General features: G+C 40.7%; 1 protein-coding gene across 1 annotated transcript in view; it reads right to left on the bottom strand.

Moving 5' to 3' along the window:
• The window catches only part of GABRA5 (gamma-aminobutyric acid type A receptor subunit alpha5), a 349,153-nt gene that overhangs the window by 185,699 nt on the left and 146,132 nt on the right, over positions 1 to 17,322 (bottom strand). Inside the window, exons 4-5 of the mRNA XM_069757828.1 lie at positions 17,095 to 17,162; positions 15,802 to 16,022 (exon numbers count right to left, since the gene is read on the bottom strand). Of these exons, the coding sequence (XP_069613929.1) occupies positions 15,802 to 16,022; positions 17,095 to 17,162 (289 nt within the window). The remainder of the gene's footprint in view (positions 1 to 15,801; positions 16,023 to 17,094; positions 17,163 to 17,322) is intronic.

Genomic DNA, 17,322 nt, shown 5'->3' with positions numbered 1-17,322 from the left:
AAGATAATGGCTGTGACAAAAAGTCAGCATCTGCCTCTATCAGCTGTGGACCATTAAATGTCACAGTTAATCTCTGACTATTGGCATTAACAGCACACTGACTTTAGGGTGTGTCATTCTAGACGCTCGGCTGTGGAAGACCTCTATACCTGTCTTCATAGAGTTCCATTGAAACTCAGCTTGTGGGTTTCAAAGGAGAACGTGATATTTGCTATTAACAGTAATGCTGTGGTATTGATGTGTAGCATCAGATGATCGCATGTTCAAGTCATCTAACACAACTAATAAATACAGTACAAAGTAAAAAAAGTTTTAAAAATATGAAAAAAACATAAAGTTAAAATCATCCATTTTCCCTCATTAACAATAGAGACATAACAAATTAAAAAAAAACTCGCATGTGGTATCGCCGCATCCATAAAATTTAAATTGAAATATTGAAATATAAAATTAATTAACCCGATTGCTAAACAGAAAAAATGTATAATGCAAAATGTTATATCTATATCAAAATGGTATCAATGAAAACATGTTGCCCTCACACAGCTCCATGAACTAAAAGATTAAAATGTTAAGAGTCTCAAACAATGGTGACATAATAAAAAAATTTGTTTTTGCAAATTTCTGATTTTTTTTTGCGATATTTCCAGGTTGTTTTTACCACCGTAAAAGAATTCCCAAGAAACAAAGTCAGAATTGCATTTTTGTTGCAATTTCACATCACTTAAAATTTGTTTCCCATTCTCCAGTACACTATTTAGTAAAATGAATTGAGTCTTTCAAAGTAATAGAACAAACCGTCACACGTCCATGTGTGCAGAAAAAAAATGATTGCTCTTGGTAGAAGGGGAGAGAAAAACGAAAATGCAAAAACAGAAATTGGCTATGCTTGGTTAAAAATGGAAAATTGTATTTTGTAGGTTTCAAAAAGTTTAACCCCTTCCCGACCCATGAGGCCACGTAGGCGTCATGAAAGTCGGTGCCAATCCAACCCATGACGCCTATGTGGCGTCATGGAAAGATCGCGTCCCTGCAGATCGGGTGAAAGGGTTAACTCCCATTTCACCCGATCTGCAGGGACAGGGGGAGTTGTAGTTTAGCCCAGGGGGGGTGGCTTCACCCCCTCGTGGCTACGATCGCTCTACTTGGCTGTTGAAAGTGAAACTGCCAATCAGAGCGATTTGTAATATTTCACCTATTATAACGGGTGAAATATTACAATCCAGCCATGGCCGATGCTGCAATATCATCGGCCATGGCTGGAAATACCAATGTGCCCCCACCCCACCGATCGCGCCCCCAGCCCTCCGATCTGTCCGGTACACTGCCCCGCTCCCCTCCGTCCTGTGCTCCGCTCCCCCCGTGCTCTTGTCCGCTCACCCCCGTGCTCCAATCACCCCCCCGTGCTCCAATCACCCCCCCTGCACTCCGATCCACCCCCGTGCTCCGTTCCACCCCCCCCGTGCTCCGTTCCACTCCCCCGTGCTCCGTTCCACCCCTCCCGCGTTCCGATCCACCCCCCCATGCTCCGATCCTCCCCCCCGTGCTTCCCCCCACCCCATCATACTTACCGATCCTGCCGGGGTCCGTCCGTCTTCTCCCTGGGCGCCGCCATCTTCCAAAATGGCGGGCGCATGCGCAGTGCGCCCGCCGAATCTGCCAGCCGGCAGATTCGTTCAAAGTGCATTTTGATCACTGAGATATAATCTATCCCAGTGATCAAAATAAAAAAATGATAAATGACCCCCCCCCTTTGTCACCCCCATAGGTAGGGACAATAAAAAAATAAAGAATTTTTTTTCCACTAATGTTAGAATAGGGCTAGGGTTAGGGGTAGGGGTAGGGTTAGGGCTAGGGTTAGGGCTAGGGTTAGGGTTAGGGCTAGGGTTAGGGTTAGGGCTAGGGTTAGGGCTAGGGTTAGGGCTAGGGTTAGGGTTAGAGCTAGGGTTAGGTTTAGGGCTAGGGTTAGGGTTAGGGTACGGTATGTGCACACGTATTCTGGTCCTCTGCGGATTTTTCCGCTGCGGATTTGATAAATCCGCAGTGCTAAACCGCTGCGGATTTATGGTGGATTTACCATGTTTTTTCTGCGCATTTCACTGCGGTTTTACAACTGCGGTTTTCTATTGGAGCAGTTGTAAAACCGCTGCGGAATCCGCAGAAAGAAGAGACATGCTGCGGAATGTAAACCGCTGCGTTTCCGTGCAGTTTTTCTGCAGCATGTGTACAGCGATTTTTGTTTCCCATAGATTTACATTGAACTGTAAACTCATGGGAAAATGCTGCGGATCCGCAGCGTGTTCCACAGCGTGTGCACATACCTTTAGAATTAGGCTATGTGCACACGGTGCGGATTTGGCTGCGGATCCGCAGCGGATTGGCCGCTGCGGATTCGCAGCAGTGTTCCATCAGGTTTACAGTACCAAGTAAACCTATGGAAAACCAAATCCGCTGTGCCCATGGTGCGGAAAATACCGTGCGGAATCCGCAGATGAAATCCGCACAAAAAACACTGGAAATCCGTGGTAAATCCGCAGGTAAAACGCAGTGCCTTTTACCCGCGGATTTTTCAAAAATGATGCTGAAAAATCTCACACGAATCCGCAACGTGGGCACATAGCCTTAGGGTTAGGGTTGGAATTAGGGTTGTGGTTAGGGGTGTGATTAGGGTTATGGCTACAGTTGGGATTAGGGTTAGGGGTGTGGGGGGGTTAGTGTTGGAGGTAGAATTGAGGGGTTTCCACTGTTTAGGCACATCAGGGGTCTCCAAACGCAACATGGCGCCACCATTGATTCCAGCCAATCTTGTATTCAAAAAGTCAAATGGTGCTCCCTCAATTCCGAGCCCCGACGTGTGCCCAAACAGTGGTTTACCCCCACATATGGGGTATCAGTGTACTCAGGACAAACTGCGCAACAATTACTGGGGTCCAATTTCTCCTTTTACCCTTGTGAAAATAAAAAAAATGCTTGCTAAAACATCATTTTTGAGGAAAGAAAAATGATTTTTTATTTTCACGGCTCTGCGTTGTAAACGTCTGAGAAGCACTTGGGGGTTCAAAGTGCTCACCACATTTCTAGATCAGTTCCTTGGGGGGTCTAGTTTCTAAAATGGGGTCATTTGTGGGGGGTTTCTACTGTTTAGGCACACCAGGGGCTCTGCAAACGCAACATGACGCCCGCAGACCATTCCATCAAAGTCTGCATTTCAAAAGTCACTACTTCCCTTCTGAGCCCCGACGTGTGCCCAAACAGTGGTTTACCCCCACACATGGGGTATCAGCGTACTCAGGAGAAACTGGACAACAACTTTTGGGGCCCAATTTCTCCTGTAACCCTTGGGAAAATAAAAAATTCTGGGCTAAATAATTGTTTTTGAGGAAAGAAAACGTATTTATTATTTTCACGGCCCTGCGTTGTAAACTTCTGTGAAGCACTTGGGGGTTCAAAGTGCTCACCACACATCTAGATAAGTTCCTTTTGGGGTCTAGTTTCCAAAATGGGGTCACTTGAGGGGGGTTTCTACTGTTTAGCCACATCAGGGGCTCTGCACACGCAACGTGACGCCCGCAGAGCATTCCATCAAAGTCTGCATTTCAAAACGTCACTACTTCACTTCCGAGCCCCGGCGTGTGCCCAAACAGTGGTTTAGTCCCACATATGGGGTATTAGCGTACTCAGGAGAAACTGGACAACAACTTTTGGGGTGAAATTTCTCCTGTTACCCTTGGGAAAATAAAAAATTGCAGGCTAAAAGATCATTTTTGAGAAAATAATTTTTATTTTTTATTTTCATGGCTCTGCGTTATAAACTTCTGTGAAGCACTTGGGGGTTCAAAGTCCTCACCACACATCTAGATAAGTTCCCTTCGGGGTCTAGTTTCCAAAATGGGGTCACTTGTGGGGGGTTTCTACTGTTTAGCCACATCAGGGGCTCTGCAAACGCAACGTGACGCCCACAGAGCATTCCATCAAAGTCTGCATTTCAAAACATCACTACTTCACTTCCGAGCCTCGGCATGTGACCAAACAGTGGTTTACCCCCACATATGGGGTATCAGCGTACTCAGGAGAAACTGGACAACAACTTTTGGGGTCAAATTTCTCCTGTTACCCTTGGGAAAATAAAAAATTGCAGGCTAAAAGATCATTTTTGAGAAAATAATTTTTTTATTTTTTTTTCATGGCTCTGCGTTATAAACTTCTGTGAAGCACTTGGGGGTTCAAAGTCCTCACCACACATCTAGATTAGTTCCTTTGGGGGTCTAGTTTCCAAAATAGGGTCATTTGTGGGGGATCTCCAATGTTTAGGCATACAGGGGCTCTCCAAACATGACATGGTGTCCGCTAATGATTGGAGCTAATTTTCCATTTAAAAAGCCAAATGGCGTGCCTTCCCTTCCGAGCCCTGCCGTGCGCCCAAACAGTGGTTTACCCCCACATATGGGGTATCAGAATACTCAGGACAAACTGGACAAGAACATTTGGGGTCCAATTTCTCCTATTACCCTTGGCAAAATAGGAAATTCCAGGCTAAAAATCATTTTTGAGGAGAGAAAAATTATTTTTTATTTTCATGGATCTGCGTTATAAACTTCTGTGAAGCACCTGGGGGTTAAAAGTGCTCAATATGCATCTAGATAAGTTCCTTGGGGGGTCTAGTTTCCAAAATGGGGTCACTTGTGGGGGGAGCTCCAATGTTTAGGCACACAGGGGCTCTCCAAATGCGACATGGTGTCCGCTAACAATTGGAGATAATTTTCCATTCAAAAAGTCATATGGCGCGCCTTCCCTTCCGAGTCCTGCCGTGTGCCCAAACAGTGGTTTACCCCCACATATGAGGTATCGACGTACTCGGGAGAAATTGCCCAACAAATTTTATGATCCATTTTATCCTATTGCGCATGTGAAAATGAAAAAATTCAGGTGAAAAGAATTTTTTTGTGAAAAAAAAGTACTTTTTCATTTTTACGGATCAATTTGTGAAGCACCTGGGGGTTTAAAGTGCTCACTAGGCATCTAGATAAGTTCCTTGGGGGGTCTAGTTTCCAAAATGGGGTCACTTGTGGGGGAGCTCCAATGTTTAGGCACACAGGGGCTCTCCAAACGCGACATGGTGTCCGCTAACTATGGAGATAATTTTTCATTCAAAAAGTCAAATGGCGCTCCTTCCCTTCCGAGACTTACCATGTGCCCAAACAGTGGTTTACCCCCACATGTGAGGTATCAGTGTACTCAGGAGAAATTGCCCAACAAATTTTAGTATCCATTTTATCCTGTTGCCCATGTGAAAATGAAAAAATTGAGGCTAAAATAATTTTTTTGTGAAAAAAAAGTACTTTTTCATTTTTACGGATCAGTTTGTGAAGCACCTGGGGGCTCAAAGTGCTCACTATGCATCTAGATAAGTTCCTTGGGGCGTCTAGTTTCCAAAATGGGGTCACTTGTGGGGGAGCTCCAATTTTTAGGCACACGGGGGCTCTCCAAACGTGACATGGTGTCCGCTAAAGAGTGGAGCCAATTTTTCATTCAAAAAGTCAAATGGCGCTCCTTCCCTTCCAAGCCCTGCCGTGCGCCCAAACAGTGGTTTACCCCAACATTTGAGGTATCAGTGTACTTAGGACAAATTGGACAACAACTTTCATGGTTCAGTTTCTCCTTTTACCATTGGGAAAATAAAAAAATTGTTGCTAAAAGATAATTTTTGTGACTAAAAAGTTAAATGTTCATTTTTTCCTTTCATGTTGCTTCTGCTGCTGTGAAGTACCTGAAGGGTTAATAAACTTCTTGAATGTGGTTTTGAGTACCTTGAGGGGTGCATTTTTTAGAATGGTGTCACTTTTGGGTATTTTCAGCCATATAGACCCCTCAAACTGACTTCAAATGTGAGGTGGGCCCTAAAAAAAATGGTTTTGTAAATTTTGTTGTAAAAATGAGAAATCGCTGGTCAAATTTTAACCCCTATAACTTCCTAGGAAAAAAAAATTTTGTTTCCAAAATTGTGCTGATGTAAAGTATACATGTGGGAAATGTTATTTATTAACTATTTTGTGTCACATAACTCTCTGGTTTAACAGAATAAAAATTCAAAATGTGAAAATTGCGAAATTTTCAAAATTTTCGCCAAATTTCCGTTTTTATCACAAATAAACGCAGAATTTATTGACCTAAATTTACCACTAACATGAAGCCCAATATGTCTCGAAAAAACAATCTCAGAACCGCTAGGATCCGTTGAAGCGTTCCTGAGTTATTACCTCATAAAGGGACACTGGTCAGAATTGCAAAAAACGGCAAGGTCTTTAAGGTCAAAATAGGCTGGGTCATGAAGGGGTTAAAGACTAAACAGTAAAACCATGTAACAGAGATAATAATTTGACTTCTGCATTTATGATAGAGACAATTTAATTAAAGGAATACCTGGTTTAGGAATTTAGATTTACTTACTGTTTTATGCTAAGTACAAGCCCTGGGGCACAGTATATAACACAGTGATTTTCTATTTTGTGTTTTTTTGATCACTGTGACACATATTGACCCTTCAGGCTGTGAATATTATAGTTACTCTTTTGATGAAGTTGATGTGATTTGACAGTAGACTGAATGAGATGTCAAATATGAATCCAGTATAACCTCAAGGCAATTGTCTTGGGTTTTGAATGGACAGTGACACTGTAAATATCATTTTGTTTCTAAAGTGATCTTTGTTATTGAATAAAGCATCTTAAGCCTAATTCAAAATACAGTAAAACTTTTGTTACACATGACCATGCCTGGTTGTAAGCTCAGGGGCGATAGCTGCAGATCAGCCTGGTCTGTTAGACCTTACAACAACTCCTCGGTGGTGTGCGGTTAGTCACCTAAACAGATTAGCTTCAGCACAGCTTGTTGCTGCTTGGCCGAGGCATTACTGCAGTGCTTCCAGCTTGTAACTGATGTTGATGTTTCTAAGATAACGGATGAGGAGGAGGTGCAGTAACTGCTGGAGAAAATAGGGGCAACCCTGCTTGAACCAGGGCCCACAATACATGGTGATGGTAGCACGTGTTCTGTCCCAGGGTCGATTGGATTCTAGGTTCCACAATGTTAACCCAGTGTGCTGAATGGGAAATGTAATGTATCTGGCCACAAACACTTGTCCAGGTGTCTGTGGTTAAGTGGGCCTTTCCAGTCACAGTACTGGTTAAGGCACAGCTGATGTTATGGAACACAAACTTGTGTAAGGTGAGGACAGTATACTGGCAGAAATAGTGGTAACTGGGGACTAAGTACCAAGGGACAGCCACCGCCATGAGGTTGCGGAATGGTTACTTCTCCACAAGCCTAAAAGTCTGGAAATGTGGTCATTTAGCATTGTAGCATGGTGGTCATACTGGCAGTTGTGCTGCCCATGATAATGCTGGCATGGCAGATGTTGCAAATGGCCTTTTTTTATAACTGGACTGTCTTTAATAAGGCACCAGACTCTGTAACACTTAACAGATGGCTTGGCAACATCCCTTTGGTGTTGGTGCTCTGATAATCAGTACCCTGCCTTTAGTTTCTGAACATCCCCTTGCCTATTCCTGCCTTGTGTGGTGCTGTGGATCCTTCCCAATCTGTGCTGCTGTCTTCGCTCTGCATGTCACCTTTCAAGGTTGAGTCAGTGACTTCATCGTCCACCACTTCATCTTCCACTTCTGCACCCTGGTCCTTCTCCTGACTTGCTGATGTAAAAACACCAGTTGCTTTGCTAGCAATTGTGTCTCATCATCATACAGCTCTTTTTACAATAATTGAATTTTCCCACCACTGCCTTCTTGTGAGCCTGGCTGCTCAAATATTTGATCATTGCTACATGCAATCTCCTAATGTTCTGGTTGGAATGGTCAGGGTGAGAGGCCAGAATATATAAATGGAAATGTGAACAGCTCTTCGGAGTGTCCAAGTGTGGGATCACTTGTCTCTGGGCACTCATTATCATGGCAGAAAGAAGTATTAGGGTGAGGATTATGTGGTCCAGAATCATGGCAACTAGACTGGACTGTGTGGTAGACAGGGTGGTGCTGGCAAAGTGACTGGAAGCATTATCTGCTATCCATCCAACAACCTTTTCACTCTGGTCTAGTTTCAAGAGTGGTGTTCCACGCTCCCCTACAAAGTGGGACAGGAAGCTAGATCGACATGATGTGTGTGTTTGTTGTGCTCCCGCTGCAGTAACAGTTTCACCTTGCCAATGTCCTTGGCCTCTGGTCTCACCATCAGCATCACGTCCACTTCTCCGTCCCTTACTATGTAACTTGCCCATTTTCAATTACATATTATATATTCATGTTGAGAAAGTGTTGCAGACAGTTTTACAATGCAAACAAAATTTTCCCACTACAGATCGATGTCTAAGACTGTAGTATTAATATTGCAATGCTATTTGTAATCAAAGGTTTTTCTTATGTGTTTTGAGGCTCAACTCTAGTATGATAAATGCTATATCAATGTCACTGCTGAAATAAATTGCAGTACTACAATGCCAGAAAAATTTGCCCCCTTCAGATGGGCATATAAGATGACAATATCAATATAGCAATGTAATTTTTTTAACATACAATTTATTTTTTTGGAGTTTTTTGAGGCCCAACTGTAGCACGTTAAATGCTGTATAAAACTTCACAGCTCAAAAAATAAACTATATTACAGTCCCAGACAAATTTGCACACCTCAGATGGACATATGAGACAGCAGTATAAATATTGCAATTATTTTTTTTTAACAATTTCTTTTTGAGGTGGTTTTGAGGCCCAACAGTAGAATGCTAAATGCCATATAAAATTTCACTGCTCAAAAAAAAGGCTGTATTACAATGCTAGCCAAATTTGCACACCTCAGACGGACGCATGCGACTGCAGTATTAACATAGCAATGCCATTTTGTTAGTTTCTTTTTTGGGGGGGGATTTGAGACCCAAATGTAGTACGTTAAATGGCGTGTAAAATTTCACAGCTCAAAAGAAGGCAGTTTTACAGTGCCATACAAACTTGCACACCTCAGACCGATGTATGAGACTACAGTATAAATATAGCAATGCAATTTTTTAACAATTTTTTTTGCGGGATTTCAGGCTGAACTGTAGCACGATAAAATTACATTTCACTGCTCAAAAAAATTGCAGTATTACAATGCCAGCAAAAGTTGTCCAATTGAAATTGACATATGAGCCTGTAGTATTAATATAGGAATGTGATTTATTTAACAAACAATTTATATTTGGGGGGGTTGAGGCCCAACCGTAGCACACTAAATGTCATATAAAATTTCCCTGCTCAAAAAATTTTCAGTATTACAAATTTGCCCAATAGAGATGGACATATGAGACTGCAGTATCAATACAACAATGCTATTGAGATCCAACCAAGTCTGGCTATATGCTTTTGATGCACAACTGCCACAGTAAAAACAGTGTATAATATTTCCCTGCTCTGATCAATTTGCAGGATTAAAAGTAAAAATAATATTATTAGCCCTGAAAAGAGCTTTTGGTATCAGTTGCAGGCTGCAGCATAAAGGACTTACAATTCATCCTATCCTGTATTATATGATCCCTTCAACACAATCTCTCCCTAAGTGCTGCAAACAGCAATATTAATATGTATTACTAGATGCTGGCCCAATTCTAATGCATCAGGTATTCTAGAATATGTATTTATGTATGTACAGTATATAGCAGCCACATAGTATATAGCACAGGCCACATAGTATATAGGAGCCATGTAGTATATAGCAGACAAATACTACGTGGCCTGTGCTATATACTATGTGGCTGCTATATACATAGATATTGTAGAATACCCAATGCGTTAATACAGGCCACGCAATATATAACAGTGGCCACGCAGTATATAACACAGCCGCATACTATATAACACAGCCCACGCAGTATATAGCAGCCACGCACTATATAACACAGGCGATGTAGTATATAACACAGGCCATGCAGTATATAACACTGGCCATGTAATATATAGCACAGCCCATGCAGTATATAGCAGCCACGTAGTATATAACACTGCCTACGCAGTATATAACAGCCACGTAGTATATAACACTGCCTACGCAGTATATAGCACAGCCCATGGAGTATATAGCAGCCACATAGTATATAGCACAGCCCACGCAGTATATAACACTGCCTATGTAGTATATAGCAGCCACGCGGTATCAAACAAAGCCCACGTAGCATACAGCAGTGTGGGCACCATATCCCTGTTAAAAAAATAATTAAAATAAAAATAGTTATATACTCACCCCTGGGATCCACCGAAGCTCCGGCGATACGCGCACAGCTGCCGCCATCTTCCGTTCCCAGGATGCATTGCAAAATTGCGAGACCGCTAAGTCTTCTGGATAATTTCGCAATGCATCGCCGGGAACAGAAGATGGCGGCTGGCGCGAGCGGCTTGGCGGACTATGGAGGGTGAGAATAGCAGGTTTTTTGCTTTTTTATTATTTTTAACAGTACATTTTTTTACTATTGATGCCGCATAGGCAGCATCAATAGTAAAAAGTTGGGGACACACAGTGTTAATAGCAGTGGTTACGGAGTGCGTTACCCGTGGCATAATGCGGTCCATTACCGCTGGCATTAACCCTGTGTGAACGGTGACTGGCGGGTGACTATGCGGGCACCGGGCACTGACTGCGGGGAGTAAGAAGCGGCCATTTTCTTCTAGACTGTGCCCGTCGCTGATTGGTCATGGCTGTTTTGCCGCGACCAATCAGCGACTTGGATTTCCATGACAGACAGAGTCCACGACGACCAATGAATATCCATGACAGAAGGACAGACAGAAAGAAGGAAGTGACCCTTAGACAATTATATAGTAGATAATTAGCTCTAGGAAGGACTGTTGTTGTATTTCACAGAAATATAAATGTTTCTGAATCCCTGGCTAATACGTAGCTACAATTCTGTCCCTCTCTCATCAGCTCCTCTCCCTATGCTACCTGTGTCCGGGTACAGTGTGACAAGAATAGCGTCACTGGTCTTGCATAGACCTGATGATGCTATGCAGCCAGCCAATCACAGTAATGCCACAACCAAGATGGCTATCGCGTTATAATGACTGTCAGGCAATCCTCACATGTTCATTGCCTGTCTATAAAGAGCCAAATATGCGGGGTAAGGACTAGAACTTCTGCTTGAACATTCAAAAACTACTCACTGAGTAATGAGCATCCTGAGCACACTGATGCACGAGCGAGTCCTAAGTATGGACGAGCATGCTCATTCATCACTAATAGATACGATAAAGGTCGTGAAGGGGTTGAAGCAGAAGAACGGAATGCGGCAGCCATTATCTGGTAAATCAGACGTTGTATCTCGCAGCTTAGCTATAGAGATCAAGCGAGACAAAGAAAGAAAGACATAAAAAACTGAATAAATTATTTAGATAGTGTGTGTGTTATCTCAGGTGGCACTACATTAAAACCAGTGAAACTGATTGGTTGTTGAAGGGTGCCTTATCCCAAGAGTAATTTTAATATCTCTTCACAGGTGTTCATTGGGATTTAGATCCAGACTAATTGCTGGCTACTTCAGAACTCTCCAGCACATTGATTTGATTCCATCTACAGTATTTCTGGGTGCGTCTTGAGTTATGTTTGAGGTCATTGTCCTTTTGGACAACCCAAGACCAAGTACACAAGCCTAGCTTTATGACACTGGCACTACATTGTGACCCAAAATACTTTGGTAATTTTCAGATATTATGATGATGTGCACACAGTCAATGCATCCAATGCCATAGGAACAAAAAACAACTCCAAACATCTTTGAATCTCCACCATATTTGAATGTAGGTACTGTTTTATTTTCTTTAACTCATTCCATTTTCGGTAAACAGTAGTATATGTGTTTTTCCAAAAAGCTCTATATTGGTCTCATCTGTCTTTCTTATAGGGATTTTGGCTTACTCATGTACATTTTGGCAAACTGCAGTCTACCTTTTCTGTCTCTGTGTCAGCAGTGGGATCCTGCTGGGTCTCCTGCCATTGCGTTTAATTTCATTCAAATGCTGAGAGATAGTTCTCACCGACACTGATGCACCCTGAGCCTGCAGGACAGCTTGGAATTCTAAGGAACTTGATAGGGGCTGCTTATTCACCATCTGGACTATCTTGCGTTACAACCTCTCATCAATTTTTCTTTGCCATTCACGTCCAGGGAGATTCACTACAGTACCATGGGTTATAAACTTATTATGTTGCACATAGTGAACAAAGGAAAAAGATCTCTGGAGATGGACTTGTAGCTCTGATATTGTTGATATTATTCAACAATTTAGGTTCTCAAGTCTTCAGACAGTTCTCTCCTCCTCTTTCTGCTCGCCATGCTTAGTGTGGCACACACAGAAACACAGATTGACTCAACGTCTCCCCTTTTATCTGTATTTTCATGTTGCCTACACCTGTTACATGTCACATGTGAGTTTAAACGAGCATCAGATGCTTGAAACAAAGTGGTTTATCCACAATTTTGGAAAAGTGACAACAATTCTGTCCTCCCACAGTTGGTATTTAGCATGAAATGAGGTCCAATTTGCCTTTTTTCTTTTTTTTTTAATAGTCACAATATAAACAAAGGAAATAAACATGTGTATAACAAAACATGTGTAATTGCAATACTTTTCTAGGAGAAATGCTTCATTTTGTGGAACAATTTCAAAGGTGCCAACACTTTCAGCCATGACTGTATATGTCTTTTGTTGTTGAACTTTTTTTTTTGCAAATTGCATGTTATATTAAAGCAAATACAATTGTTTACCTAATTCTGATCTGATGCATGGCCTGCCATTTCCAGTGTCTAAGGCTTTATTACTGCAAGTATCCTGAAAAAAGTTCATTGTTATGGAGCAGTGTCACACATTTTTTCAGTACATTTAATTTCCTTTATGTCACTCATTAAGCAGTTGATCATCCTTGGAAGCTATTGTGGATATAGCTTGTTAATTTTACTGCCTGGTAATTGCCATTTCTGCTTTGTAAATGTCTTTACTATTGACTTAGATTAACAATAATGTTCTAATTGTAAAGTGTCCACCGGACATTTCTCTGTTCTCTAAGCCATCTATTAAGAGGAGATCAGAAGATTGATAAATACCCAAAAGAAGGCTGTAAAGTTACAGCTCTTTTCTCTGTATTTAACATTGCATTTCACATAGTGCGGTATTCCAATAACATAAATTCTAAATAAAAATAAAACAAAGTAAAAAGATTCTACAGAATTTACACTATAATAATCAAATTTGTTAAATATTGTTTAGAAATAGTGAATGTATATTTTATCACGGTGGAAGATAGAGGTATCACTGTGGTAGATAGTAGTTATGTGTATGTTTAGTTTACTTTTAAAAATGTTAAAATAATAATAATAAAAAGAAATATTAAAGCTCTAATAAGCTAAATATTATTATTATTGTTTATTTATATAGCACCATTATTTCCATGGTGCTGTACATGAGAAGGGGGTTTCATACAGGGTTATAGGTATCATTTACAGTACACAAATTTACGATGACAGACTGGTAGAGAGGAGAGGACCCTGTCCTTGCGGACTTACATATGTTACTTAACTCCTATGGTTTTAAAACACTGAGCTGATTTGCATAAAACTCTGCAAGTAGTGGGTGGCTGATGTCTGAGACAGGCAAATTCTTCATAGAAAACGTTGAGATGATTTATTACAATCTCTGTATTTCTGTTTGTTGCATATATACAGCGCTGATAGTAAGACACTCTAACCAAACACTGAGAGTTTGAGCTGAGTCTCATTACCATAAATAGCCCAATACTCTCAAATTAAAGAATGCACGGCAGTCTGAGTGGACCCTTAAACTGATTCCTAACACATACATTGTTTATGCAAAGTTCCCTGCTCTCGAAAATTGCTATTTAATATTGTGGCGCCACATATGCTTCTGACATTGACTAGTCCAAAAAGTGTGAGGTCATTGCTCTGCAGTCAATGATACTCAGCCCTGCTGTATCCCTACACAGTAGTCGCAGAGATCAGTAAGGAGAGGAGAGCATGTTCTTTATTATCCTGCATAACACCTCCGTATTGTGACTGGTCAGTCTCATGTAGGAGAAGAAGTACTCACACCCAGAGACAAATCTCTGGTAAAACCCAGTTGACCTATAAAATAATTTATAACCTAAACTTTACAAGATAATATCTCTGCAATGGAGAGGATAAAGTAAAAAATAATAAATACAGTTTACTCAGCTCTGCATGATGTGGCCAGTTTAACATGCTCAAACTCATGAAAGGTCTTCTTTATTGCATACATGTCCAGTTCTTCATTGAGGTGGTGTGTGATTTCTAAATTAATATGGGTCTCAGAGGTAAGACAACCATCAGATATTTATGATATATCTTTTCTGTATGCCAGAAATGACCCAGATATGACAACTCTCTTTGAAGAACAAATATATTTGATCTATTCTCTTTATTTAGGGTTACCAGTTATCTAGAAATAATCTGTGTCCATCAAATACATTTTTCTGTGTCCACCATGGGCACTAACTTTTTTAAACTTTGCTATTAAAAATCTTGTATTTATTCCTGGTCTCATCAGTTAGTTATATTACATTCAGTTCTTACTAATCCCAATGCTGACCATATTTTTACCTGTTCCAAGTGCAGGACTGGCCACCTGGCAATTCAGGTAAATGCCAGAAGGGCCTGTCTGGTCATGGGCTGCCTTGTCTGCTATGTTGTTAACAGAATCCTTGTTCTCAAGACACCCATACTGTTAAGAGTTGTGATGGACCACAAAGTCGCTGACTCCGTCACTTACCCCAGCAGGCCACAGGTATCATTAGTAATATTGGTCTTGTAGAAAATCTTCCTTTCCTCCATCCGGGGTAATATTAGTAATATATCCCATCTGGTTCATGGAGACGGGGACAACATGGGCCTGTGTGATTCCAAATGCTAGGGCTGAATTTCAGCCCCAGTCCGTGTCTGCCTGTTCCTGTGGTTATTATTACTTAGAGTTTTATTACTAAATACTTTCGTGCATTGGGTAATTAGCCATATTCATAATTCACAGGCCATTAAAGGGAATCTGTCAGTGGGATCAACCATACTAAGCCATATATATGGGCATGCAGGTCAAAGAAAAGTAAATAAAATGATACCTTAATGTCTGTGATTCAAATTTCTATTCCAGAGAAATCCAGATTTTTCTTATTTGTAAACTAACTGTTGAGATGTATGGGCCGGAAACAGATCTGCATGAGAATTTGCCTCCATAGATTATTTTGTATAAAAGGAGGTGTTAACAGAGTGATGTACTGTATATTGGCCATTTTGATCTCCTGATCTCACTGCAGAGCTGTGTGTTATTTTATCTGACACATCTTTAGGTTTCTCTCACAGTTTCAGCTTCATTCTCACATGTGGCCAGTGTTGCAATAAATGCAATACAGCAGAGCTGTGAGAACGGCAGCAAATGTGTTTGTTATGAGTCAAAGCTCAGTTCTACTGTTCTGTGTTAGTTACATGTCTCACACTGGTAATGGCCCATTCTATTTAAAATAAGCTCTGGAGGCAGATTCTCATACTGGTCAGTGTTCAGCCCAGAGCCCTTAGCAGCTCATTTACACATAAGAAAAATATTGATTCTTCAGGAGTAAGACTTCATATTGCAGATATCAAGGTATCTCTTGATTCAGTTTCCTATGACCTGCAGGTTCATATAAATGGCTTAAGAGGGTTGATCCTACTGACTGATTCCCTTTAGCTACACAGATAGTTCATCTTACCTCATTGTATAAAGCAGTGTGCCATCATCTTCGAGACGCAGTAGTTTGTTGGGTGTTGTTATGTTGTGAGCAATTGACTTTTTACCATTGTGGAAAAAAGTGTCAGGTGTCCAGATTTTACTGGCCAGTAAGTTGTTCAGAGGAAGACGCTGCATAGGTCCTTGAAAGCTAAGTCTTTCATCCTTCCAGCTCTGGCGAAAAAATACATCAATGGTATACTCCTAAAATATAAAGTCAAAGGTGGTCACTTTTTTAAAAATAATTAATGTTAGCTCATTTACATTTAATTAAATGATGTATCTTATATAAGACTGAAGGCTGGAGGAGCATATCCACTCCAATTCAGCTCTGACACCAGGGTTGACGTATTTGGTGATGTGATGACTGGACTGCATTCTGGCCATTTATTCAGTTGCAGATTCAGTTAGGTCACATGACTGGCTGGTAGGCATCATTAGGGAGTCTGCAGACCCCTCTAAGTTCCCAGTGTAGTTCCCAGCACTCATACTATCACTGATCAATGTTATAGAAAATATGGTGGATGTGGACAGAAAATAACTTGCTGTCACTCGACAACTCCTTTCACCTAGTTAATCCATAAGTAGTGGTAACATGAAAGTAAAAGTAATTTTAGCAGCTAAATAGTACCCCTATGAATCTTATTACATTTTCCAAGTGTTTAAGAAATTAAGAGCCTGGGAAAAACAGTTAGGCCACTGGCCAGGTTACATATGCTACAATTTATCATTTGCCTTTTATTAACTTACTTTTCTGTCTGGTGGTATTTATTGCCATTTTTGTGCCAAATTATTTACAATAGTGCACGTTGTTCATGAATTTTGTGCAAAAGTAAAAAATGGTCTTTTTTCCTGTATCTAGCTGTCTTTGCTACTATTTAGAGCAAAAACAAAATCACTACTTGAAAAATAGAGCCAAGATAAGCGTCATACTTAGAAACACTTGATGGGTGGACCATAAGACATTGGCATCATATTGTGTTTACTTTTTAAAAAGTCACAATAGATGAATCAGGTGAAAACACCTGGAAATCAAAAATTCGCCCCCGATAGTGAACATAAGTAAAAATAAGTGAAAATATGTTATTAATTAGACTTTAAAAAAAGGCATTTGAGAATTACCAAAAAATATAGCAAAAATAACAGAGAAAAATGCAATAATGAATTAGAGCCATAGTGCCTTAAAATTCAGTAATAACTTGGTACTATAGAATTAAGCTAAATTAGTATTACAATTATCATAGTATGAATTACTTCTATGTTTTCAGTAACTTACCATTTCTGTATCTGATACTGGTCCAAAGCTTGTAACATAAATGTCTGTTTTGACTTGAGTAATTCTTTCTGAAAACAAACAGACAAATACACTTATTAATTACCAGCTATTGAACCCATTCTACCCCCCCAGGTGACAAGCCTTTTTATTGTTACATTAATACAGTGTCTTCAATGAAATGACACCAGAGATAGCGGTATGCTCACACGCTGACTCTGGCGCCATTTT

The sequence above is a fragment of the Ranitomeya imitator genome, chromosome 3 (assembly GCF_032444005.1).
Source record: "Ranitomeya imitator isolate aRanImi1 chromosome 3, aRanImi1.pri, whole genome shotgun sequence".
NCBI classification, from domain to species: Eukaryota; Metazoa; Chordata; class Amphibia; order Anura; family Dendrobatidae; genus Ranitomeya; species Ranitomeya imitator.
Note: the sequence above shows the minus strand (reverse complement) of the source record. Positions and strands in the feature narration are given on the sequence as shown.